Source organism: Rhopilema esculentum, chromosome 2, assembly GCF_057945365.1.
Source record: "Rhopilema esculentum isolate cy_ngs chromosome 2, ASM5794536v1, whole genome shotgun sequence".
NCBI lineage: Eukaryota > Metazoa > Cnidaria > Scyphozoa > Rhizostomeae > Rhizostomatidae > Rhopilema > Rhopilema esculentum.
Window position 1 is genome coordinate 4,901,948 of NC_142816.1, and position 27,277 is coordinate 4,929,224.

Here is a 27,277-nt window from a genome sequence, read left to right on the forward strand (position 1 = left end):
AACAAAGAAAAGAACCTGCTCGCTTATGGCTTGTATACAGCGTATGCAGAATTTCTATCAAAGAAGTTTGCAATTACACGAATACACCTGTTAGTCTACAGACGATTGTAAATAAGATTATAATTTATGCAATGAGTAATCGGATGAATAAATTGATCGTCTGTAATTCAAAATAACATTTCTGAAAGAGTCACTGAAAGTTATAGTTTCTTAGGCACAATAATTCAATTTATTCTTTTAGGGGGAATCGGTTTCTTGCATATTGGGGTGCAGAAATCTCGTTACTCCTGAGAAAGTAACACTTGGAAACAATTCATAGTCGAAAAACGTTAAGAGAGATCTCGAACCACAAGTTATAAAAAAAATGTGGCCTCGGCAAAAATCATCTGTTTCTAAAAAGGTACATCATGATTCCAGCTTTTGATACTACTTAAGTGTGACGTCATAAAACCTTTTTGGCTTCTTCACGAAGTTTTGAAGCAATACACTGTAAGTTGTATTGGGTGCCTGGGTACTAGACAGCAGAATAAGTATATCTGTTTCTTATTCTGTGATTAGACCCTGGGTACCAGAACCTTTACGGACCACAACGGTTTGACCCACACTTTTGCCGAGAATCTTGGATTGGCCGTCGGGAGCAGAAGATGGGGGGGGGGGTACTAGAGCCCCCAAATAATTGCAAACTGTATTCTACTTTCTTTATAACAGTGTACTGAATGGGAACAATACAATGGGCAGCCCCCTCCCTCAAAAATAAATTTCGTTCCGAGGGAATTTTCCTGTGCTCATGAGGCAATATTTCAATTATTTTGCAAAAAAATTTAATGACACTCGTTTCTATATCCAAAAATTCTGAAAGAGGAATTCCTTACGTCATAATTTAATTCCCTCCCTCCAAACCCTACAGCACAATGGTGACGACGTGGAGCGAACCACTTCCTTAACACACGGACGTAAACCATATTCCTCATTTTTGCCAGATGACGTACAAATCTGGCAGTTCTTTCTGACGTACAAACTCTCGCAAATCTATTTCAAAATTTCTACAAAAACTATCACGAGAACAATAGCTGGAACAATAGCCTAAACACAAGTCCAGCACTCCGCCATATTTTTTACAATGCGATAAATTAAAGGGGGACTAGAAACAATAAAAATCCCTTTGTTCTTATAATGAATCAACGTCGTGACAGATTTCCTTTAACAGGCTGTCTCATTTTAAATCTGTTGACAACATTCAGACAGAAATTCGTTGCCCACTGACATCGACTTTATGAACCAATATTGCCTTTGTTTTTTAAACCCCCTTTACCTTCAAGACAAGCTTGCTTTTGTCACGAATAAGATTTTGCAAGAGACACTGTCTTCTGTGCGTGTGGAAAAATGAACAAGGAGCATTGAAATTTGCCGCAGCAAGTACTCAAAGTCGGCCTTTTTTGTTTTCAATACTTGGTTTATGAGATATAAAATTCCCTCAACTTCAGCAGGTCTTAAAAAAGTTTACACGTTCGAAAAGAGAGCAAAGGAATAAATACTTGACGTATTGTGCTCGTTGAAAACAATCGAAAGAGGAGAAGCTCGGAGCTAAAGCCCCCTAGGTCCTTGAATAGGGACTTCTTTATAAACATTATTCTGTAGATTTACACCGACAGTTTCTAAGTTTTTGCCGAAGTAAGTTCTCAATCAATCCCCTGCAAGTACTTTTATCCATAAGACGTGTCCAAAAACGACTTGATCGATACCATAGATTTAAGGATATTCGCCAGGTCATTGAACCCACTATCAAACAACGAAACGTTTTCTTTTTGACTGAATTTGCCGGGGTGACTCAGTAACTAATTTATCATCTTTCGTCATCATTTTCCTTGAGGATTCGAAACTATAAATGATGCCAACACTTACAATGCCAAGCAAACCATACCGGATTCTTGATTTGTAGCAAGAAAAGGTATAGAAAAGTCTGCTTTCTGGGGGTAGAGGAGATGTCTAAGGGGGGCTTTCAGTACATATATCTGTGACATACAAGGTCTGCTTAAATATTTCTATTCCTATATGTTTTCATAAATTTCTTTGATATTGCTAATTTAAGCAATGATAAATACTCCCTTGCGTTGAATGTTTCAAATGAATGTTTGAAGTGTGAAGGAAAGTAGATAGTTTACTAGTGTCGAAGTTGTTAAATTGTAAAATAGTTAGATAATTTTGTAACATGTAGCAGGTTGTAATTAAGAATTGAGCGGAGGTTAACGCAGAATGTATACAATGTGTGGACACCATTTATTCATTTTTTGATTTTATGGCAAACACTTCGTTTCAAAAATACCGATTTGCAAATTTTTGCGATGCAGGCTAATTTTTCCCTGTCTCGACCTCCTCCTTCTGTTGTAATGTCTCCTAGGCTACATCTCGAAAACGAGGTTTCACAGCACCATACTTTTACTTAGCGTGGGTAGAGGAAGTTGACAAACCAATCGATCAGGTCCATGTGAGTGGCGGATATACATCTCGTGCCAACCAGTTATAGCGCTCAATATTGAAAAAGTATATGTGCAGTCTCACCGCTGAAAATCGTCGAATACTGGTAGCAAATAACAGCAGGTTTTTATGAAAATAATTTAAGATTGTGCAACTGTCCATCAAAAACGCTTTAAAGATCCGTTTTTCGACAGCGGGAAATTCTCAAGACGGTGGCTAGCGCACGTGTTCGCGGACAGAGTTCGAAACGTACTATATTTCTCGAAGAGCCATTTTACTTGTTAGTTTTTTCCTAATAAAGCAAGATTGGTTATGGATTTAAGACCAGAAAACATGGCTGTTTGTTGCGATGGAACTACTGTTGGTTTGAAGAAAATATTTATGGTGGTTCTATTATACAGCATGATGTTGACAAAAGGTAAGGCAAATCTCAACGTTAACTAAAGAAATTTGATAAAAACAAGACTGGTTGCAATGTGATAAGAAAACTTTCAGCCAAGTATCAATTTTCTGCCCTACTTAAGCTTACCTCCGATATTTCAGAGGTTTATAAGGTTAAAAAACGAAGAGGTTAGTTACAGGGTGGCATTAGAAACTTGTAAGTAAACATGAAACTGAAATCCGTCAATTTGATTTCAGGAAAGGCAGACTTTATTTCGCTAAGTTTTCTACAATGTTTCAAATTATTTTAAACAGAAACTTGAATCAACCCTGTCAATTGATGTGAGGAAATGTAGCAAGTCTCGCAGGGGCAATGATGATAATGAGAATGTTCTAAAACTAGCAGATTGTCAAGTGTGATATTGAAAATGCCCGCGCTGATGAAAATATGAGCAGAAGGTAGCAAATGAATTAGAAATTTAATTACGGAAGCTTTCAGGTTGATCCAAATTCTTTGACCCCACCCTCGCCTGATTTTGCGTGCCATCAGTCACAACGCGCAGACTTACTGAAATTTTCTCAGCAGTTAATGGTGCATGTTTTGATAATCTCAGAAACCAAACAATAGGCAATTGGTGAAATTCTGCGAATAAGTAGGAATCTTTTAGCAAACTCGTCTCGTATTTCACCGACGAAACTGTCAGCAAATCAACTTGTTTTTGTAGCTTGATATCAGCTACGATTTCGTGTAGTTTGAAGCGGCCAAACTCTTTGCCGTTCATGTCTAGGGTATTGGCGGCGGAGAATATTAGTAAACGCATCGAAAGGCACTTTCTCTTACTGATCACCACTAACAGGTGTAGAAAATTTAATCGAGGTCGCCCTTAAACAGGAGCTAAAACCAATATTAAAATATTTTCCTGAGGTGCCAATATCTTGTGACATTCTATCACTGGACAACTCTCATAAATTAAATCCTCCATCAACAGACAATGGATTTTGTCCCGAAGTTTCTTTTGTGAACACCCAAGCCATCTGAGATCAGCCCTTAGACGATAGTCATTTCTTCAGGGAAATACGGGTACCAGGGGCGCTAGCCCAACCATTCAGAAGATTGCCTTTTTCTCCCAAGCTCCCTTTATAAGCTTTTGGTAAAGTGCCCCTTTTGAGACATAGCACTTATAACAAACTGTGCCCCTCCAACATCAAAATGTTTCGGATGTACAAAAATATACATCTTTAATAGAGATGATTATACAAAACAGACCTGTTGGTGAAATTGCTTAGACCGAAATTTGATACTTGCTTTTCACTATGGAAAACTGCTTTCTTAGAAATCGCTCTACTAAAGGTTATGATCCACCATTGAAGATGATCCCTTAATCATTACTCAATCTTGAGTGCAGTACTTTTCAGGATTAAATTGTGTCTATGCAACACAAATAAATTCCAAAGCAAGCTCACTGCCTTTTTGGTTAACCTATACCTCAGAGTTTTTCCTTTCTTGCCACCAGCGATGTGCCAAAATCCATTTTGTAATGACGTAATTGATTGGTCAAGACGGGAAAGCAAAATAGTGTTTGCAAGGAATTTGCAAAACTAAACAGATACAGAAACAGGGAGGAGGGGGGGGGTGGTAATTTCACAAATTCCCTTTCCATTTTTAAACAAGGCTTCGCTGAGCAACTGGCTTGCATTCCCCTTCTGCCAAAACTGACTTCAAAGCTAGACTATATTGCAGAAAAAATTACTATTTCACCACCTCAGGTCTATTGGCAGAAAAGCGCATAAGAACTTCAACCAGGAAACCATTGTTTCATACTTGTTTTTCGAAGGATTTCCTGCATCACAATCAACGTATGTGCGTCGATTTTGCAATTCCGCCAAGGTCACATACTTAAAATCACGCTGCCGGTTACAGTCACATACAATTAAGGCCTAAATATCTAAAACTTTTTTCAATGAAGTTCCGTTAATTCGGTAACAAGCAATTTTTGGTAGTCATTAGTAACAAAATTTGCTGTATTAATCTTCGTCTTTTCTCTATCTTAGAGTTAAAAATTCAATTTGAAAATGAGCGTTTCCATTCTTTTCCAGTCACCTGATGGATGTGATACAAGAATCCATCCTCGCCGGCGGACACTTGGGGGGCGAGGGGGGGCGACCGCCCCCCCCCCAATACTTTAGAGAACAATGGACTTTTGTTCTAAAACAATGGGAAATGTGACGTCATCTTATTAAAACAATAGGCTTGCCCCCCCAATATTTGACCAAGTGTCCGCCACTGCTCGCCGCTTAATTCCGTCCCTGCATAAAAGTAATGATCTTACCTTGTCTATAATTAGATATTGCGGAAACAGGAAACCAAAAGCCGCCACAGTTTGAATTCTTGGAAAGTAATTTCTTAGAAATAGCCTGTAACGGAAATGATAGATCTTTTACAATTTGGCTTTTGCTAAAAGCTGTTCCAAATATTTTTGTGACTGTATCCCAAAGGTACAGCTCATTTGTCAATTTTGCCAATCCATGAAAGAGCTACAAATCGACTGCCTGCAGCAAGAATGTTCAGTAATTCCTCAATAACAGGGCGATTTCTGTCACAATATGTAGCTCACAGCGAACTGTAAGATTAATCACCCTTTGCACTTAATTTAGGATGATACCGCAGGTTTAACCAGTATGACTCGAATTCCTGGCAATTTAAGATCGCCATGTCCCATTTTACGTGGGTTTGCTATTTTGAATGATTCTATTCCATCATGTTTGATAAACACGAGGGGCAAATCACTCTACGAAAATCTCGTACACCTTTTGCGAAAATCCTTTTGTTTTATCTAAAAATCCCTAGAAATACTTTTGTTTTAGGGAAAATCTCGTACGCTGTTTGCAAGAGTGAATCGCCCCTAGGATAAACATAAGGCTCGATCCTTAGATCAACCAAGGTATCAAAATGCATTTGTCTAGGCACTGGCAAGAGTGTGAGAGTGGTGCTTAAGGCGGGTTTTCCAAAATTCGGGATGGCTATCCATTATTTATCAGTCACAGAGACTAAAAAACATTAAAATCTCATGGATGTGGGCCATATGAAGGTTCTATCGATACAGTAGTTTAGACGCAAATGCATGAATTGACCAGATTATATACAATGAGAGGAATTTACGGTGATACTTCAACTTCTCTTCTCCTTACAAAGTGTAAGGACCCGTCCATTAATGGCTTTAATTAAATGACAGTTTGAAGAAAATTTTATTGGAAATACACAGGGAAAATTGAAGGAAGGCAAACGGGTTAAATTTTTACTGGAGGAAGGCTGCTGAGGTGGTTTCTGAAATATGATTAATTGCTGGTAATTTACATAAACAATGAATGCGAAGCATTGGTAGAAACTCTTGTTATGACTGTCTTGATAATGGTCTAATTCTTTTACAGATTTAATTTCTTAAAAAACTGAAAATGTTAAACGCACGATGGTGATGTCGAAGACCCAGAACTATGTTAAGTTGTAGGTCAACTCAACTTTTCCAGCATTTAGAGTAATTGCTTAAGAAAATATGCTTAAACTAACAAATTTAGTTCCGACCTGAGTATATTCTAGCAGTGTCCTTCAAGGTCGTAGCTCTTTAGCCTTAAAAGATGGCAATGTTTAGATTTTTACCAATAATAATAATAATTATAATTATAATAATAATATGTAAAAATCAACCTACATAATAAATATCAAACCAAAGACCGAAATACAAATTTTGTTTGGGGGGGGGCAGCCCCGACAATTTAGCGTAAAAACAGCCATGTTTTACGAAATAAAAGTATTTTTCTGCTAATACTTAAATTTTTTGGGGGGGGGGGGGCAAGGCCTCACTGCCCCCGGTATCCCAGTCCTGGCATCAAACTAACATATTATGTTCTTAAGGAGCGCGTTTTTGCCATTTGAAAGAGCATAATCTCAGAGGTTTTTCATGGGGTAAACAAGTGCCATATGAAATCAAATGAATAACTAAACATCCATAAAAGACACGATCATTTGTATCGACAATGCAGGATCTTTTTAACATTCTAACTAGGGGGCAACTACCCCTCCGACCTCAGTGACTTTCCATTGTCTCAAACAATAGGCTATTGTCCATTTCTTTAAAAAAGGCTTGCCCCCTGAGATAATTTCCCGTCTAAAATGGTATGCGTTAATCAGTTATGGATTTATACAAATTGTACAGTCAATATTAGCATAATATATAAATATTTGCCTATGGTAACGGTCAATGACAATTAACTATCGATGTCGTTTTTGTGATTCGCGTTTATTTTATTTACATGGCTGACTCAGCATCACTAAATATTTAATATCACAATAATTTTGTTACTTAGCTTGAAAAATATTTGCAATGAGAAAAGATTGCATGCATCAGTAACGGACTGAACTCTACACTCTAGCTAGGCATGATGGCGTTTTCTCGATAACATGTGTTCTTTATATTAAACCTTTTTTCTTGATAAGATGTTAGCAGTCAGTAATATATCCTTAATATAGGATAATGTACATTGAATTCTGCATCCTTTGAGAAAAATAATCAGCATCAGAGCCTGAATGTCCAAGAGCAGGGCCTCCGACAAAGGGGACGGGGGGTTAGGGTTAGGGCTCTTTTTAAAAATATTTTGTTATGATTGTCAAAATCTCCCTTGCCCTCTCCCACTTTCTGACCATCGTCGGAGCCCATGAAAAGCAAGCAAAATCTGTGAAAATCATCGATAGTTAATAGTTATTATTATGAAATGCTGGTGCACTTCTTTATGGGAGCTGGATATAAAAATATTAGGGGTGGGCTAAAACCGAATAAAAAGAGGCTTGATTGGTGATTCATTGGTAAATGTTTGCTATCTTTGGCAAAAAGTGGGGGGCTATAGCCCCCCAGACCGCCTTCTTCGCGGTGCCTCATTTTTTATGGCAAATCGAACCTCCGTGTTCTTTAATGTGGGATTTATAAAACAGTGTATATTTACAGAGATATTTGAGAAATAGCTAAATGATTTTAAAAGAAATTCAAGTTAGTTTTCCTTTACCCGCCTATCCTTGTGCTGTCATGGTTTGGGGAATATTCTTTGGACAAGACCATCACGTGAAAGCAAGTTAGCAGAGTCACTTGATTCGAGAAGAATTTTCTCAGGCATTGTGACGTTGTGACCTTGGACTTTGTTATACCCTGTCAATATAAAAGCAAACATTAGCGTTAGAATTTGTGTTGGTAAACCTGGCTGAAATGGAATACCTTTAACGATTATGCGTTAAATTGTTGTAAATTACAATATAGAAGAAGGGAGGTGTTGGAATTTGATTACTGTTAAGAAACTATAAGTTAAGCAAATAAAAAAACCTACGTTTGGAGCAAAGTCTTTAATTTGTATTTCACTTTACACTCGATGAATAAAGATAACATTTCCGAAACCTTACGTTGCAATTAACATTTCCTCAAGGATCTTTTTTTCATTCGTTTAGGAATTTTTGTTAAAATTATTTGGGCCACACTCTCTTATGATAACTGTATTTCATATTGGGCTCTTTGTGCTACGATTGATGTCTCCAAATAATTTGATAGTATGCTTAAACGCTACGCTGTGTAAATAATGTTTTAAAAGAGACAGGCATGAAAAAAGCTAGATCAAGGCCTGTACTGTGAGGTTGAAGGAAATGTATTGCCTTGAAATTAAAACGACTGGACGAACACAAAAAATCAAGATATGACAATTTATTAGCTGCTAAAACGAAAAACAGACTAAAATTGCAATAAAACAAGTTTGGACTTTTGGTTTGGCTATCCTGGCCTCTCCACTGAAATATTTCTTTACACATAAAACCATATAACTCTCCTAAAGCTCGATGTTCTTTCTTGATAATTTAAAGCTCCTTGGTTCTTAATATTGTTTCAAACACCGATTCTTGTAACTACTTCCATATTTTTTCATCTGAGGTTGGGAGTGTTCTTTTGCAGTTCTAATGCTTATAATGGTAGAATAGTGTTCCGGATTCAGTTATTTAAGACCTGGACACAGGCACTTATTAAACAACTACGTTTCAGGAACCTCTGGCTCAAAGAGAGCTCAAGGAAGGGAATATCTTAATCTGTGATCCATTTGCGTATACATTCTATTCTTTTTTGTTTGATTTGATTTTGACTTATTTCATTTAATATATTGGACATTGTGTCCCTTGGGCGTGTTCCGAGTTTGTATTTCAGTGGCTTTATTTGTTGCTAGGTTCTGTCGATAACTCTTCGGCTAAATAGTAACTTTCTTTTAAAACATCTTGGAGTCTCTGTTTGAAAATATTTCATTAATTAGTTAGTTACAGGGCTGGATGAATAGTTTGTCGGGAAAATCGTTAGTTTCTATGTAAAAATGCTGCCCAGTATATCCTTGTTTCAAAAATTGTAGAAAATAACCCCTTTCCTGTCCGACATTCAAAGGTTGATTTAAGCATGTTAGGGGGCAATCGGTGGGGGGGGGGGTTTACGGTTATTTTTGTAGCGATTACGCGTAATCATGCATTTTGCAAAATTGAAATTCGTGTCAACCTAGCATACTTAATCTATCAGGACAAATTTTTTTCAAATGGCAGCTCATACGTGAATTTTTGCGGGCCCTAAAATATTTGTCACATGATTTCGTGCTTGAGAATTTGAAAACCAGCCTTGGAATCACGGAAAACATCAGAGGCATGTTCCATTGACCCAGTGTTTGCTATTACTTTTAGAACTTTCGGAATTTTGTTATTTGATGTGGGTAGGTGAAGAGCAATTTCTGAAACAAGACTGGACAGACCAATGAAGATTGCAAACTTTAAACGAGGATTTTCAACAAAACTTGACCTTGGTGTTGTCTCTGAAATTCTTTTGCTTTCAATAACTTCTCTTGTGGTAGTCTCCTATGTAAAAAGTGGCAGTGTCGTTTGAAAAAAGTTGACATCCACTATCTCGAATGCCCGCTTGTACAGAATAACCCTTTGCTTTCTAAACAACCCGCTATTTCGAACAATTGCTTTTGAGTTCATGACAGCGTATTTGTATTGCACTAACCTTCCTGGTAGGATAATAAATTTGATCGTTATGTTGAAGATATAAACGTCTGAGAAAGCAAACTCGGTTTTAAAACATGAAGTTTGAGATCGTGGGAAAATGTTACTCAGATACCGATAAGGAAAAAATGTCGCTATGTTTGTGTAGTTATAGGTTGGAATTCTAAAACTTCTAAAATTTTTGTCTTTGATTTTCGAGCTTTCACAATTACCAGTTGTGAGGAAGCAAATAAAATCAAACACCATAACCAAACTTTTGGTCTTTTTAGAGTGCTGTTTCGAATGTTAAGCTTCTATTTCGAATAACAGGTTTTTGATCGCGAAACCAGCCTTAAAGTAATCTTTTTAAATGCATGTCCAAAAGCACGAAAGTCACGTGATGACGATACAGTCATTTTTTATAAGAAACATAGCTTAGGAAAAGGAACCAATTTCTTAATTTTTTGTTAAATTCAGCGCTTAAAGTTTGAATACCGAACGCCAAAGAGCTAATTTTTGAAATCACAAAAAAACCTATCATGAGATAATATGAAATATAACATTTTATTAATGACGTAGTTTCGGCGTGGTACACAAATTTCCATTTCTTTCTTAGCATAGTCTTTTAACCGCAAGACTGCAATGTTTATTGGGCTCTGATCAATTTCTGGCAGCACCGCTAGAGCACCCGATAAACACTTTTAATAACAATAATTTTTGCTTTGCCTAGATATTCTTAACAGTTTTTATTTTGGGCCTAAAGCTATTCTTAATTCATTTTGATGGACATAACGTGTGAATCAGGAATAGGTCGAGGGAGAAATTTCAAATCTTTGCTATCTTCTTTTTCACAACCTCACTGTAGATGTCCTTTCTGAATCCGTCAGTTGCATTTAAGGAAATGAGATTCAACCCTAGCTGGTTGAGTGAGTCATTGAGTTGGTTCTTCCATAGTTAAGGTACCTTGGGATGTGCCGCGAGCAAGGATATACTTTTCCAAAGGTATTCTTTTACAACTTTTATGGAAATTTTTCTAGCCAGTGGTACCATTTTTGCAAATATTAGTCTAGCCAACGGTACCACTTTCAAAACAACCCCCCCCCCCCAACCCCCCCTCCTGCTTTAATCGATGCATGAGGTAATTTTTTTTTCCACTTTGTTTGTTTTCGGCCAGCCCCGAAATCTACGTCACAGGGCATATAATTTCCATATAAGTAGGTTTTTAGTACATTTGTAATCCAAAGTGTCCTTGAAAATATCCAAGGTACGGCTTATTATATGATTATGATTATGATGAAAATGTTTATCATTTTATATTATATTTCTATCACAGATTATAATATGAAATTTTTATTCAATATGGCCTAATATTGTACATCATTGCTTTTTGAAGGCACCATGTCCCGTCAGTCAACAATTCAGAGTTAACCTAACGATTCTGGGGCGTTTTTGATTGAGAGCACGTGGAGAATTAGTTTTACGTTTTCAATTGTGTACGTAACAATAATTCTACACAATTTTCTTATCAGAACAACCCTTATAAGAAATGTCAGGCTGAGATTTGCCCAAAAAATAAGAAACAAGACAGGCTGAGGATAAAAAAAATCGAGAAATAAAATACAAGAAAAAGTTAAAAAATCAAAGAATAGAAACAGAACAGCAGGCATTGATCAACAAGAAAGCATTAAAACTTATTTAAGTTAAGCAAACTTATTTTAACAAAAAAGAAACAAGATAAACAGCAAGTGAGGCTGAAGTTATGCGAAAAATTAAGAAACGCTAGGCTGAGACTGAAGCCAAGTGTTCTTGTAAAAACGTATATTGTATACACTCTTTCCTTTTTATGAGAACAATTTTATATGAACACGAGCCTCAAAATTGGTCAAAGGTTAAGAGCAAATTAAGAACAAGGTGCGGCTGAGGTACGGTAGATTCCTATTCTGAACAACGTTTTATCTTAAATGTGAGGATTTCGAGTTATACAGTGTATGGGTGCTTTTTCGGTGAATATTCAAATTTGTCAGCAAATTAAGGCTGTCTCACTCACTTTGCTGGCAAAAACGGGGGCATGAACACCACCCAAGAACGAAAAAGCTAGCAATCTCACCTTAATTTAAGAACAAATTAAGAGCAATCCAGTCTCAGATTTTCGAAAAAAATTAAGAACAGTCAGCCTGAACTTAAATTTCCTGGTTCTTATAAAAAAGAGAGTTCATGTGTTCCTACGAATGGAAATTGAAATCATCACAACTGGAACACCGTGCTTTTGACAACTGCTCAGTCACAAAGATAATAATAAAGGTAGAATTATTACGAACATGACCTACTTATGCAAAACATTAACCCAAACAATTTTACCAAAGTCACATACTTGTCAGTTTGTGTCAAGCATATCTTCACAGCTGTGTAGAGTCGACGGAGTGTTAAACACTATCTGCAACCACTATCTGCAACCACTATCCTAAATGAAGCGAAGATTAATGTTTTTTTTCATAAAATAATTTCTGTTAGAAACATACTTTTTATTTTCTCTCATAAAGAATGGCAGATAGTGATGTAATGCTATCAAAATAACAAGGGGGGGTTTTGCATATAATATTGCTAAAAATAATAGCAAAAATAGAAATTGGTTATATTTTGGCATTGCCAAGGGGGCTCGGCCCCCTGGGGCCCCCTAGCACTACACCTCTCGTGGCAAGTGGCAAAATGTTCCAAAGAAATGCGAAAGTGGTTTCTGAGTCAACCCTAGCTCGTGTTAAAGCAATACAACGTGTCTCGATCACCATAGAAAACGTAAACAGACGGCCGCGATATTAAATACAAGTACCACAATGCATTGCGGACTCAGGAGCGCATGACGTAATAAGGGGAAAGGTCTATTGGTTTCTTTCTGGACACATTTGAAAGTCGGATTTCAAAGAAATATTTTAGTCTTTCGCAATCGTGAAGACCAACTATTTCCGGTGCTGTAATCCTAGAGAGATTTCCCACTTCTTTGCGGTAAGTCTTTTCAGCGCTTTTCAAACCACTTCTAGGAAATCAGTTTTCAGGATATGATTTTTCAAGGGAGGGTCAAGCTCGATCGAATTACTTTGGATCTGATTTCAGCCAAAAACACAAGTTATGTCTGAAAGCACTGTAAATACGACAGTATTATTTTTATGCAAGAAACGAGCAGTGAGAAACGAAAACTGTAAAGTCTGAAAAATATAGGAAATTTTGGACGCTACGAGGGTGCATCTGGGACTTTGAGAGAGACGAGGACAAGGAGGAAGAGGAAAAACTGAACTACGAACGGACTTTTGGTACTTTGTAAATTAAATAAGATTTGTTTTGTTTTGTTCAAAGAAAATTCGAAAAACGTCAGACGAAGAGTTTGATTTATGGTAGATTCTTCACGCGGCCAGGAGAGAATTTACTTTACAAAATAAGAAACCCTGTGTTTCGTTATTTTTTGCCAATCTATTTGACGCCTTGGCATAAAACTATAGACACCGAAATTACAAATTATTCACAACCAACTCATAACAGAAAATTTGTTTCGAAAACGCTCAACTTCGATTCATATTCTGATGTCATATAGTATGAAAAAGCACTTGATTGGTTGATTAATTTAAAGAACACCTCGCGTTCGGTTCTACCGAGCCTGAAAATGGCGGAGCCGCGCAAACTTTGTACAGCCAGTAAAATTGATTTAAAGTTTCTTCGTGTTGCTGAAAAGTTAGAAATTAATTTTTCGGGAAAAGTTTCAATATCGCTCACTTAAGGCATGGCCTTACTTATATGACTCAATGTCTGAAACGGGGCACGTTTTTCGTTTGCCATTAGCATAGGATTTGCCTGCATGCAGGTTTATTAGTTTTAATTTGAAAGGCACTTTTCACAATGGTGAGGTTCTAGGCGTCAAAAAGATGTGACACAGGGCCTATTCACACTGCTCCGTGACCGTGACTGCTTCACGGTCATCCACAAAATGTCAAGCCTATCCGATTTCGCCTTGCTTTCACAATACTTCGCTTTGAAAATGCAAATGAATTCGGATACTTGTGAATACGGAGCTTATTGAATACGCTCCGTTTTAAGTGTGACCCCTAAACCGGAGACATCTGAATACGCCAACGGTAACAACATACGTGTTTTCTGGCACACCAGATCTTAAACATTTTTGAATGGAAAACTCTTTCCAATGTTGCAACCTACGCCACTGATGAGAACCAAGGGAGGACCTTGAGTAGAAGGGGAACAGCCCCAGCAGCTTTTGGAGAAGTGCCTCTTTTTCTCTGATAATGCTGTTTCCTGCAGAGCCATCGCTAGCTATTGTGCTTATAAGGGTTGCTCCGATTCCATCTACCGAAAAGCTCGGCTCCCCAGTTTCTTTTTTCCTACCTTTCCGTTGAGTTGAATTAACACATTGAAATGGTCCTCCAGCCCAGCTCCTTTATGAGTGGTTGGCTCGGTGCATCAAAACTGCTGCCAGATACGATACGAGCATCCCGGTTTTGTAGTTTTTGTAAGCGTTGGTTTCGGTAAGACCACAACAGCCCCACACCGAACAACAATAGCGAAAATTTAGCTCCACAATACTTGTGTACATGGTCTTCAGAGTTTCTTTTGGCAGATAGGATTCTGCATGCTTAAAAAAGCCTATTCCTCTGGAGACCTTGGGATAAATTGTTTTAGTGTGTTACTTCCAATCTAGTGTGTTATCGATCTGTATTCCAAGATATTTGGTTTTTTGAACAACATCCAGGTCATTGTTCCGAAGAAAGTGTTCCCATTAGAATCGGGAGACCAACGCAGACTGACGCAGACTGTCGCAGACCGTCACAGACCCTCTTACGATTTTAAGGGAACCAGGCTTTACCAGAAAATCGATTAAAACCGTCAAAAAGCGTTCCGCCTTTGGATATTTTTATTCTAAGAGTAAAGTTGTATTGAAAGGTAATAAAAATTGCTTCAATGAGTGCATTTCCAGCGAAATGGAAGCATCAAATTCGAAAATTGTTCCGTCTTCTGCGGCAACCATGCTGCCACTTAAGGTGGTAACTTGCGCATCTGTCCCTTTACTAGTTCATCGCTGAGATCATTACGTCGTCAAATAAAAATAATAAAAGCCATGCTTAATTTTTTGATTATAATGTTGTTTTTGACTGCTTTTACTAAGCTTTTGCTGAGATATGCTACTTGTTAAAAAACAACCGGATCTTAAAAAAATGAATATTTTTTAAATTCTTATTTAGACTTACAGGAGGATAATTGTTCAAGAATCACAAAGTCAATATTTATTAAACGGGGAGCAGGTCCCTTCTATTCTCGACATCAGAGTTTGCCTTCATTTTATTTCATTGCAAAATCTCCAACTCGACAACCTGGCGCTTGACAACCACCCACCCCACGGATCGTGCCTTCATTCTAACTTTATGTGGAGTGACGAATTTTCATTATTCCAAGCTTGATTGATAACCACAAAATTTAATCAAACCATGCTCACAGTCATTCAGAATTATTTTAGCTTTACTTTCAGTTGAAATATTAGAGACATATATCTGGTCTGGTACCGAAAACCAAGACTTTCTGCTGGTAATAAAGTAGGCACTGCATTTCGAAATTCGCTTGCAGCACTCATTTTCACGCAATCACGCCATGAGTAATGCTGATTCACGCATTCACGCATAATAAAAGTTTGTTTCACGAATTAACGCATCGAAAATACGCCGATCGGGCAATCACGCCTCAATTCCTGGCGCTCCCTATAAAATTTCCCAGAGACAGGCAAAGTTTTGCAAAAACGAAAGATCCGTAAATTGATTTCTTGTCCTTTGTTTCTTATTACAAGCATTTCACTTTAACATATTATTCAATAACTTTCTCCCATCATTGTTATCCTTCGACCAGGACTTTTTATAAAATTACTACGAACATTATGTCAAGACTTGTTTTCTGTTTTAGTTAACGGACAGTCTTCTGAAATTAGTATCAACCTATCATTTGCAACAACCAATACTGCAACACAGTCAATGACATCAAATTCCGCAAAATCTGGTGAGTCTTCAGTACTGACAATCTCTGGTGTTGTACAAAACGTTACCACGTCTACTGCACGCCCAGGCGAATTAACGACATTACCTACCGCGTCGTTTGCTGTAACTGCAGTGCTCCCAACCTCTGGTACTCTTCAACAAGTTACCACATCGAGTGCAAGTCCAAGCAAGCTCACAACATTACCTACAGCATCGTCTGCTGTGACTGAAGTACTCACAACCTCTAGTATTTTAGAAGAAGTTACCACATCGAGTGCAAGTCCAGGCCAGCTCACAACATTACCTACCGCGTCGTCTGCTGTGACTGCAGTCCTCACAACCTCTGGTATTTTAGAAGAAGTTACCACCTCGAGTGCAAGTCCAAGCCAGCTCACAACATTACTTACAGCATCGTCTGCTGTGACTGAAGTACTCACAACCTCTAGTATTTTAGAAGAAGTTACCACATCGAGTGCAAGTCCAGGCCAGCTCACAACATTACCTACCGCGTCGTCTGCTGTAACTGCAGTGCTTCCAACCTCTGGTACTCTACAACAAGTTACCACGTCGACTGCACGTCCAAGCGAGTTAACAACATTACCTACCGCGTCGTCTGCTGTAACTGCAGTGCTTCCAACCTCTGGTACTCTACAACAAGTTACCACGTCGACTGCACGTCCAAGCGTGTTAACAACATTACCTACCGCGTCGTCTGCTGTAACTGCAGTGCTCCCAACCTCTGGTACTCTACAACAAGTTACCACGTCGACTGCACGTCCAAGCGAGTTAACAACATTACCTACCGCGTCGTCTGCTGTAACTGCAGTGCTTCCAACCTCTGGTACTCTACAACAAGTTACCACGTCGACTGCACGTCCAAGCGTGTTAACAACATTACCTACCGCGTCGTCTGCTGTAACTGCAGTGCTCCCAACCTCTGGTACTCTACAACAAGTTACCACGTCGACTGCACGTCCAAGCGAGTTAACAACATTACCTACCGCGTCGTCTGCTGTAACTGCAGTGCTCCCAACCTCTGGTACTCTACAACAAGTTACCACGTCGACTGCACGTCCAGGCCAGCTCACAACATTACCTACCGCGTCGTCTGCTGTAACTGCAGTGCTTCCAACCTCTGGTACTCTACAACAAGTTACCACGTCGACTGCACGTCCAAGCGTGTTAACAACATTACCTACCGCGTCGTCTGCTGTAACTGCAGTGCTCCCAACCTCTGGTACTCTACAACAAGTTACCACGTCGACTGCACGTCCAAGCGAGTTAACAACATTACCTACCGCGTCGTCTGCTGTAACTGCAGTGCTCCCAACCTCTGGTACTCTACAACAAGTTACCACGTCGACTGCACGTCCAGGCCAGCTCACAACATTACCTACCGCGTCGTCTGCTGTGACTGAAGTACTCACAACCTCTAGTATTTTAGAAGAAGTTACCACATCGAGTGCAAGTCCAGGCCAGCTCACAACATTACCTACCGCGTCGTCTGCTGTGACTGCAGTCCTCACAACCTCTGGTATTTTAGAAGAAGTTACCACCTCGAGTGCAAGTCCAAGCCAGCTCACAACATTACTTACAGCATCGTCTGCTGTGACTGAAGTACTCACAACCTCTAGTATTTTAGAAGAAGTTACCACATCGAGTGCAAGTCCAGGCCAGCTCACAACATTACCTACCGCGTCGTCTGCTGTAACTGCAGTGCTTCCAACCTCTGGTACTCTACAACAAGTTACCACGTCGACTGCACGTCCAAGCGAGTTAACAACATTACCTACCGCGTCGTCTGCTGTAACTGCAGTGCTCCCAACCTCTGGTACTCTACAACAAGTTACCACATCGAGTGCAAGTCCAAGCAAGCTCACAACATTACCTACAGCATCGTCTGCTGTGACTGAAGTACTCACAACCTCTAGTATTTTAGAAAAAGTTACCACATCGAGTGCAAGTCCAGGCCAGCTCACAACATTACCTACCGCGTCGTCTGCTGTAACTGCAGTGCTTCCAACCTCTGGTACTATACAACAAGTTACCACGTCGACTGCACGTCCCAGCGTGTTAACAACATTACCTACCGCGTCGTCTGCTGTAACTGCAGTGCTCCCAACCTCTGGTACTCTACAACAAGTTACCACGTCGACTGCACGTCCAAGCGAGTTAACAACATTACCTACCGCGTCGTCTGCTGTAACTGCAGTGCTCCCAACCTCTGGTACTCTACAACAAGTTACCACATCGAGTGCAAGTCCAAGCAAGCTCACAACATTACCTACAGCAACGTCTGCTGTGACTGAAGTACTCACAACCTCTAGTATTTTAGAAGAAGTTACCACATCGAGTGCAAGTCCAGGCCAGCTCACAACATTACTTACAGCAACGTCTGCTGTGACTGAAGTACTCACAACCTCTAGTATTTTAGAAGAAGTTACCACACCGAGTGCAAGTCCAAGCCAGCTCACAACACTACCTACAGCATCGTCTGCTGTGACTGAAGTACTCACAACCTCTAGTATTTTAGAAGAAGTTACCACATCGAGTGCAAGTCCAAGCCAGCACACCAAATTACCTACGGCATGGTCTGCTGTTACTGCAGTGCTCACAACCCCTGGTATTCTACAAGTTACCACGTCGACTGCAAGTCCAAGCGAGTACACATCATTGCCTACTGCATCGTCTACTAAATCTGCAGGACTCTCAATCTCAAGCTTTGCAAAAGAAGTAACCACGTCTACTGGTGTACATAAAACTCTTACTACGTCTGGTGTTGTAAAACAGGACATGACATCAACTTTAGGTACACTAGAATCCACAGCATTGCATTCTCTGTCATCTGGTATATCGGCTTCAGTTTCAAGGTCTAGTACTGTAAATGAAGCCGTTACATCTGCTATCAGTCTTCCAGTTTCTATAGCATTGCCTACTGCGTCATCTGCTGTTCCTGTCATAGTCACAGCCTCTGGTATTACAGAAAAAGCCGTTACCTCAACAGTTAGTCTAACTACGAAGACGTTATTATCTGCTACACCAGTGTTCGTTGTAACTTCATCGATCAATCCCCAATCGATGTACATTGGCCCTTCGACGTCCATTAACGTGGTTACCAAGAAACCTACACTTGCGCCTGACATAAAGCTCGAAATAAGTTGCCTAATGAAATTCAATGTTACTTTTAAAGAATCCTATACTATAAAAAATTCAAATGATTTTAGACAGCTTGATGAAATGGTTGTACCTTTCTTAGCATCAGTATATGAGACTCATCTACGTCCATTCAACTACTATGCGGTCAAGACAATCAGCTTCTCTGATGCACGAAGACTTGGTACACAGATTGCATTTGCTGTGTCTTTTAGATCAGGATCAAGTAATAAGGAAAAGATAAAGGGACATTTACTAGACGTTTCGGTTACCCACCTAGAGGGGAAGATTTTTAAAGCTTCACCCAAGCCAATTCAATTCGCAAAGAATAGTTTTGAGTTTAGTGAGAAGGTTATAGTTGAACCGAAAAAAGAGGAAACGATTTTGGTGGAAGCAGAGTTCAAAATTTTATGTAAGTTTTCTACGCTGTTTACCTTAACAATGTTCTTTCATCGGCATCATTAACAATCTGGCGTCATCATTTTGTCATTAACAATCGCTCATCTTTAACTTCACATCGTCAATCTCTTATCTTCAATCTTTCAGTACAATCAATCAAGACAATCAATCCATCTCCACAGTTTACTAATCAAATTACCTAACTTCTAATTGTATTGTTTGCAAAACTTTTTGTTACAATGTTTATGTTTCAAGGAATGGCAAACTCTTAACAGCCATTTAAGATATCTAGACCTCTATATTATATTACGCATTTTTGTATTACGATAATATTTTTGTAAAATAATGTGATAATCAATATTTGATCATCAACTGTCATAATTTTTAATATGATCGTCATTGTCATCGTCACCAAAATGTTGTCATTGTCATCGTCATCAATTTCGTTAGTACGTCATCAGTCTCCGTGGATCCTCTTCACAGTGAGCTGTCGTTGTCTTCAACCTTATCATCGACGTTGTCATCGTCGCTGTCAACATCATCTGTCAATCATTTTCTGTCAGTCGTCGTTTGTCATAACACATAATTGGTCACTATGCCATTATCATCATAGATTAAAAAGTTTTTGATACAAGACGTCAGCCATGTTAGTCTAGCCACGAATACATTTTAAAAACACAGCTTTGAAATGTGATAACAACATTGATGAAAGGTTATGTAAGATTCCACTTTTGATGTTTCAGCAACGTACAACAAAAAGCTCAGTGATTCAGAAAGTCAAGAGTACAAGAAATTGAAAGTTGAGGTAGAGCAAGTTCTCAACATGACATTCCAAGATCTTCCAGGATTTATCAAAGCAATTGTCAATTCATTTAAGAATGGGAGCATTGTCGTCGATTTCAATTTGATTTTTGACTCAAGTAAAGCAGGAACTGACACAAAAGAGATATCAAACAACGTAGAGCAGACATACAAGAAATCGACCACAGATAGACTGCTTGGTAATTTCAAAGTTGAAGAGTTGAAGGTAATCAAGGTGCAATCTCAGGCAAGAAGTCAGACATCAACATCTTCACGGTCATTTGCAACATGGGCGATTGTGCTTGTTGTTTGCGGTGTACTAATTGGCATCCTACTGATGATTCTTGTCTCACAATGTGTAAGTAAATTTTAAACAGAATGGCATTTTTGTATAACATTGAGGTATGTCCCAGGATCACAGTAACTGAATTTTTGATGTCATAAGTCCTACTCAAAGATATTCTAGAGTCATGACAACATTTTCGTTCTAATGGCAATAAACAGATACTAAAGTGGCTTAAACCATCTGTAAATCAATATCAACCAATCAAAAAACGTGTCAGTGTTATCACGATCACTGATTGGCCAATTGTTAGTTGAAAGATTGTTTAGGCCACTTAAGTATCTGTCGATTGCCATTTAACATAGAACAACGTAATCAACGAAATAGTCCCACGTTTTATCTTCTACCCAACAGCTAGCTCCCCTGGTCCTTTTCCTTTTTAGTTATTATTGATTTTGGTATCCATGGTATTAATGTATCTTTGTAAGCAGTGGCGGACACCTGGGGGCGTGGGGCCCAATACTTTGGAGGACAATTGTCTTTTGTTCTAAGACAATGGGAAATGTGATGTCATCTTGTTGAAACAATAGGCTTGCCGCCCCCCCCCCCAATATTTGACGAAGTGTCCGCCCCTGTAGGGAGAACTTTGCCCTAGCTTTCAGTATAACAGAACGGTAAAGAGTTTTTCACTAAACTTTTGATGACATTTTAAATAAAATGTTTGGAAGCTGTTCTAGGAATGAAATAGTTTTCCATTAATGAATGTTATGCAAGTAAAGCCCAAATTGATATTTCTCTTCAAATTGCTTCAGATCCTTAACAAAAGCTAACCCTGATGCAAAAAGCTTTGTAATTGCTATAGTTGAAGCTTTGTAATTGCTTTTTTTTTATTTGTGACAGCGAAGAACAAGGCGATATAAAGATATTGTTGAGGAAGTCTACAGTGGTGCGATTCAGAATGGGTATGGAAAACCCTTTTATGAAATGCAAGATATGCCAAATGGTGTTGGCAGTGGAACACCCGAGTTAAAACGGCTTAAAAAGACGTCGAAGTATCTGGGCACGTTTGAAGGAATACCTAGAGCAAAGCTTGCAGAAACCAACTTAAATGAAGGAGTTGCCATGGTGAGTAATTCACCGATTTATTTATGAACTTTTCTATGTTAAACGAGAAATACTCCACAATACTTATATTTGCATGCAATAAAACAGCTGTCCATCCCCCGTCCCGAACAGCTAGAGAGCATGCGCATTAGCACGAATATATAGTTACGCATGCTCTTGACTGCAAAGACGGGGGTCTGCAACAACTTGAAATATTCCCCGTTAATTATATCTTGGAAAATAGTGTTTTGCTGTATATCTGAACTAAGTGACTGAAAAGAAGACCAATGGTACCTCTAAATGAAAAAATACCTCTTAGCCTGAAAAACCAGTTAAATCTGTTGCAAGGTGACAGAATATCACCAAGTGAAAAAACAGGGATTGGTTTATAGCTTCTCTACCTCTTAATATTCTGTTAGTAAATCTGATGATCTAGTGTGGTTTATTACTTCTTGTCTTCATTACTTGTTAAGTTTATGTCAATCATTTACTTTCTTCACTTTATCGATGAAGATTGAGAACCAAATAGGACAACTTAGTTATCTTTTATTGTATTTTCCATATGTGTAAAATATGTTTTTCTTCAATTGAAATAAGATAATAAGCTATCTTAGTCTCTATGCCATTGTGGAGAGAATGTTGTTATGGCCATATTAGATTTTACAACCAGGATCGAATTATAGTGAGTTGATAGGGACAGAATATGAGCTTTTGTGCTCATAGCTCAGATCATTTATTTACTCTAGTTTTTAGTGATACGCTTTAAGGTTATGTGATAAAAAATAAAAATAAAATGTTCAAGAAACAAACATTTTTGCATCATCATTTCGGTCCTCAAGCAAGAAGACGACAACAGACAAAAATTATATTATGATTCAATTTTCATAAACACCTGAGTTTCTAGAAGATATTATTCCTTACAGAAGCTACCAGGATTGTTGCATAAAAATGGGTTAACTAGATTCAAAATCAAGCAACAATTCAATATTTGATAAATTCATTTTTCTTGCTGCAGCATTCTAGTTGTTGAACCTTTGTAACATGGCGTCCAAATAATATTACTCAATTTTGTCAGAATTTATGTGATATGAAATGCAAAAATATGGGTGTTTTATAACAACTGAAAAGTAGACGTGCACCTCTTTTGTCTTTTCAGCCAGAAGATCAAAAGGAAGGAATTGTAAACAAATCATTCACAGTCTCCATCGAAGAAGAGGTAATAATAATCATGATAACTGCTTGTTATAATAATCTTATGACATGTTCTATGATCGCCTTAAAGTTTCGTTGTTATTTAGAGGCTTTAATGTGAAATATCCTTTAGCCTTCATTTCTTGCAAACAAAATATCAACACAAACTGTAAGATTTAAAATAGTATACATCTACCATCAGATAGGAAGGGGGTAGAGGGTTCTGAAAATTGAACTTGCAATAATAGCATCCATCAAGGCATAAACCCCATAGACCTACCTATCTACCCGCGTTACACCCATCAATCTACCCGCGTTACACCAGACTATCTACCCGCGCTACACCCATCAATCTATCCGCGTTACACCAAACTATCTACCCGCGTTACACCCATCAATCTACCCGCGCTACACCCATCAATCTACCTGCGTTACACCAGACTATCTACCCGCGCTACACCCATCAATCTACCTGCGTTACACCAGACTATCTACTCGCGCTACACCAGACTATCTACTCGCGCTACACCCATCAATCTATCCGCGTTACACCAAACTATTTACCCGCGTTACACCCGCCTATCCACCCGCATTATACCTACTCATTTACCCGTGTTTTGTGACCAGTTTCATAAACGGTTGCATTGGTTCTAGTGTCAACAAAATATGTAAAATTTTTAACATTACTGTCTTCAATGTTGGAGAATTGAATATTTTTCAGTGTCGTACTTTTGATCAAATGAGTTATGTTTTATTTCATATGAATTTTGTATTGTCGTTTACTTACATTTTTGCATGCTCAATTCGAACCACTTTGAAAGGACTTTATCGTAAAGCTTTTTGAATACAGCAAAACGCTTATCAGCGAACGTTCTCAACCAATTGACACAAAAGTGATTAAATATTCGGTTCTAAAGATTTTCCTGCAGCCATAAGCCTCTAAAAGTTAACTCCAGACAACGGTAATCTTCCAAAAACTGACAGTATCTAGTACATTAGAACTTCCATGGAAAAGGGTGCCAGTTGAAGTGTCCAATTCTTGGATATTGGGGCTTAGAGATTACGAAAAAGGGATAATATAGTGAGCAAGTAAATTGAGTACCAAATTGGATGAAGTACCACACGTAATGTACATATTTAATTAGATATTTGGAGGCTGAGTAAAATAATCCTTCCAATTGTCTACCAAATATGCCCAAATATATGTGACAACTTTAGTCAAAGGAGGATTGTTTGCACCCAACAACTCCCTTCCTTCCCCCCTCTATATTTCTTGTTTCCTAGATAAAGTGACTAAGTGGATGTTTTGAAGTTAAAATCGCGTATTCTGTTCTAGTCGTCTGCTCCAGCCCGTAATGAATTGAAGAGAATGAAAAAAAAACTTCCATCTTCACCAAAAACAGTTGGAACAAAATAATTTTCACCTACAGTAACTGAAAACCCTATTAATTAACTAGCTCCTCAAGTTATCAACTATGGATATTGATCATGATGGCAATTATTATTTCATTGATCTCTTCTAGAAATCGGATGTCTTGGCGAATCCAGCTTATGCAAGCAAGAAAGATATGGACCTCGAAAAAGAGACAACTGCTATGAATAGACAATCAGATGAGAGCTCTGAGTCGAAAGCAGTCAACAAAGAACAGACAACGGAAATAACAAAAAGGAATGAACTGAGCAAAGAGAACAAGGATCCCAGTACTGAGCTCTGAGGTGAATTATGTTTTGATAATGGACCATAAGCCAAAAGGCTAATCTTATTTTGATCAATGAGACCAAATGCAGTGCATTTTCTCAGAAACTATGTTCCTATACAGTGTTGTATGCAGTAAAGAGATCACCTATATTGCTAGTAACATACATAAACAAGAATTTGTTTGAAAAAGCGAGTACTTTCAGTAATTGTAAGAACAAATACCATTTATCATTTTACCTTTGCAGATTCAAATTTGATAAATAGTAGAACCATGAGGAGCAAAAATTTATTCTTCATTAAATTTGAAAGGTCTACTTGTCCTAGAATTTTTGGAACAAGATAAACTAAAGTAAATAGATAAATAAAGTAACAAGAGATAATAAACTGCTTGCTGATGTCAGGGTTAGGCTACAGATATATTTATAGTTGGAGTAGGAAGCAAACTATTATCTATATCATTTTGACACAAATCATGTTTTTTTGCTAATCTGGAATAAGGACACTATCAGGAGGTCTAAGGACTCATTTCAATTTTCGTGATAACAGGGTCCGCATCACCTTTTCTAAACTAGAGGGGCCAGTAACTTGAAGAAAATTTCTTTTTGCATCCCCCAGCCCCGATTTGGCAAAATTTTTGCTAACGCCGTTTTACTGAATGAAATTTGGTTTAACGGGTTTGTTGTAATCCACAGGTTACCTATATGAACAATTTCGGCAGATTTTAATATTTCATTTAGCGAAAAAGTGTGGGTGGCCAGGGCCCCCTGGCCCCATTTATGACGTGGGCTCTGAAAGGTACTCTATTCACAGTTTTCTTGGATGGCAATAGTTATGTTAAGACCTTGGTGTTCAACATTGCTTGACAATATAAACGTATTGAGACTTAAAAGCGCTGTAAATGGTTTTTACAGTATTTTCCGCCTGAGGTATCTATTTCCATGGCTTTTTGGTTGTAGTTGTAAGCATTACGAAGCATTTAGTTGTTTTATTTCAAAAATTTGTTTTAGGTGCTAATCGTGGGTGTAAATTATCTGCCAAAAGTCCTACAGTTTGCAATTAGCTATAGGACTACAATTTGCATAAGTGTTGTTTTGAAAATTAATTGTCCAAGTAAAAAAGACCTCTCCTCCCTCCCTAAAACAATATTGGTTGTAGAGTTAATTATCATAGTTTCTGAAATTATTCCATTGAGCAGTACTGAACATCTCAACTTTGCATAAAAGAATGTTATTCGGAGGGAGTATGGGGATGCAGCAAAAAATATTTCACAAATGTTGTGGATTGTACCAAGACTTTTGGCAGATGTTGTAGCTCCTGTTGAGAGGTTAATACAGATAAAGCTCGTTTATTAATATATATATATAAGTAATGTTTGGTTAGTATATGTTAGAAAGTCGTAATAATTATTTGTTTCTTAAGGTAATGCCCAGCTATGTTAAGTTGAATATCAATCAGTCAAGATTTACAAGCGTTTCCCCCTTACCCTAATGATATTTGAATGTTGAAAATTTAAGACCTGAAAAGCACCGTATCGTAAAAAGATCTCGATTCTTTTTGTATATTGGATGCGGTTGAATAACACTTTTATACTGAATTCAGACTTCTTATGAAGGTGACCATGAAATGCTAGGCTTTCATAGCGATCAAGGGATATGTTAGGCATAGGTGCTCATCACTAAAGATCTGAAAAGCACCGTATCGTAAAAAGATCTCAATATAATGGGTGCAGCTGAATGACTTTTATACTGAATTCAGACTTCTTATGAAGGTGACCATGAAATGCCAGGTTTTATTGCGATCAAGGATTATGCTAGACATAGGTTCTCATTGACATTAAGACAAATATTTTTTTGCAGAAATGTTTGGGCCTGATTTTCCATCCCTGAGTAGATACATTTTCTTCAATTTTTCAGCAGCAACACAGAAATAGATCTCTAATATCCATATATATTTCAATCATTTTCAAGTATCAAAACATTTTTCAGAGTCAATTTTTCAGATTGTGTCACCAAACATGTTTTTGGATTGGAAAACTTTTTATTCAGTGTCGTGTTTTCAAGTAAACAACGGCTTTTGGGGGCGATACAGTAGTAGGAAACCGCAAAAAAGTAGCAGTTCTTTTGGAACTGGAGATCTACTGGGTACTCCTTATGTTTGGGAATCGTATTTCACAGGCTAACGCCTCGTCTCCCTTTACGATTTTTATCTTTGTATTCGCCGTGAACTTTATTATCCAGAAGTTAGAATTCTTATTTGCAAATTAGTTTATCAATTTGATAAGATATATAGTTATATATTTATAGGAGACAACTCGTGCTTCGAAAAGTGAATGTTTTTCTGTTAAAAACATCATGCATTTACAAAAAGTGTTTACTGTAATTGAACAAACTTTTAAATTCATTATTTCGTTGCGAACACACAGCACGTGCTTGTCAAAAGAATGAATCTTTTTTGTTTACAGTCTATACAGAGTATTACGTAATGTTTTGCTGAAATGATATTGCACTTTGTTACTGTTTCGTTTCTCTTCCTCAAATGGTTATACCATCTATCATTATAAAGGGCTGTCAGAAACAGGGGGGTGGCTTTTGGGATGCAGCTGCTCTATAATTGCCCAACTATGCTCTTTTTCCGCCATGACAATGTACCCTGAGGTCAGGAATAGATGGGAGTTTAAATTAACAGGAGATGGGGGTTATGACCAAGTCCATGATTTAATAAACGACCTT

The 27,277-nt window shown here is 38.1% G+C and overlaps 1 protein-coding gene and 1 long non-coding RNA gene across 4 annotated transcripts in view; one reads left to right on the forward strand and one right to left on the reverse strand.

Annotated features, from left to right (window-relative positions):
- LOC135695707 (uncharacterized) lies at window positions 1-27,061 on the forward strand. Of its 2 annotated transcripts, XM_089109311.1 has the most exons (7): window positions 2-2,893; window positions 15,848-17,905; window positions 18,005-19,483; window positions 20,214-20,629; window positions 21,455-21,679; window positions 22,815-22,874; window positions 24,373-27,061. In XM_089109311.1, exons 1-7 carry the CDS (start codon window positions 2,788-2,790, stop codon window positions 24,562-24,564), a joined length of 4,536 nt encoding a protein of 1,511 aa, XP_088965437.1. In that variant the 5' UTR covers window positions 2-2,787; the 3' UTR covers window positions 24,565-27,061. The 2 variants fall into 2 exon arrangements, with proteins under 2 accessions (XP_088965433.1, XP_088965437.1); XM_089109307.1 differs by having other exon boundaries at window positions 1-2,893; window positions 15,848-19,483.
- LOC148960576 (uncharacterized) overlaps window positions 1-27,277 on the reverse strand; it is a 31,038-nt gene that overhangs the window by 1,014 nt on the left and 2,747 nt on the right. For both annotated transcript variants that reach the window (XR_016143883.1, XR_016143882.1), the window contains exons 2-3: window positions 7,912-8,051; window positions 5,187-5,271 (exon numbers count right to left, since the gene is read on the reverse strand). This is a non-coding gene — a long non-coding RNA (uncharacterized LOC148960576). The remainder of the gene's footprint in view (window positions 1-5,186; window positions 5,272-7,911; window positions 8,052-27,277) is intronic.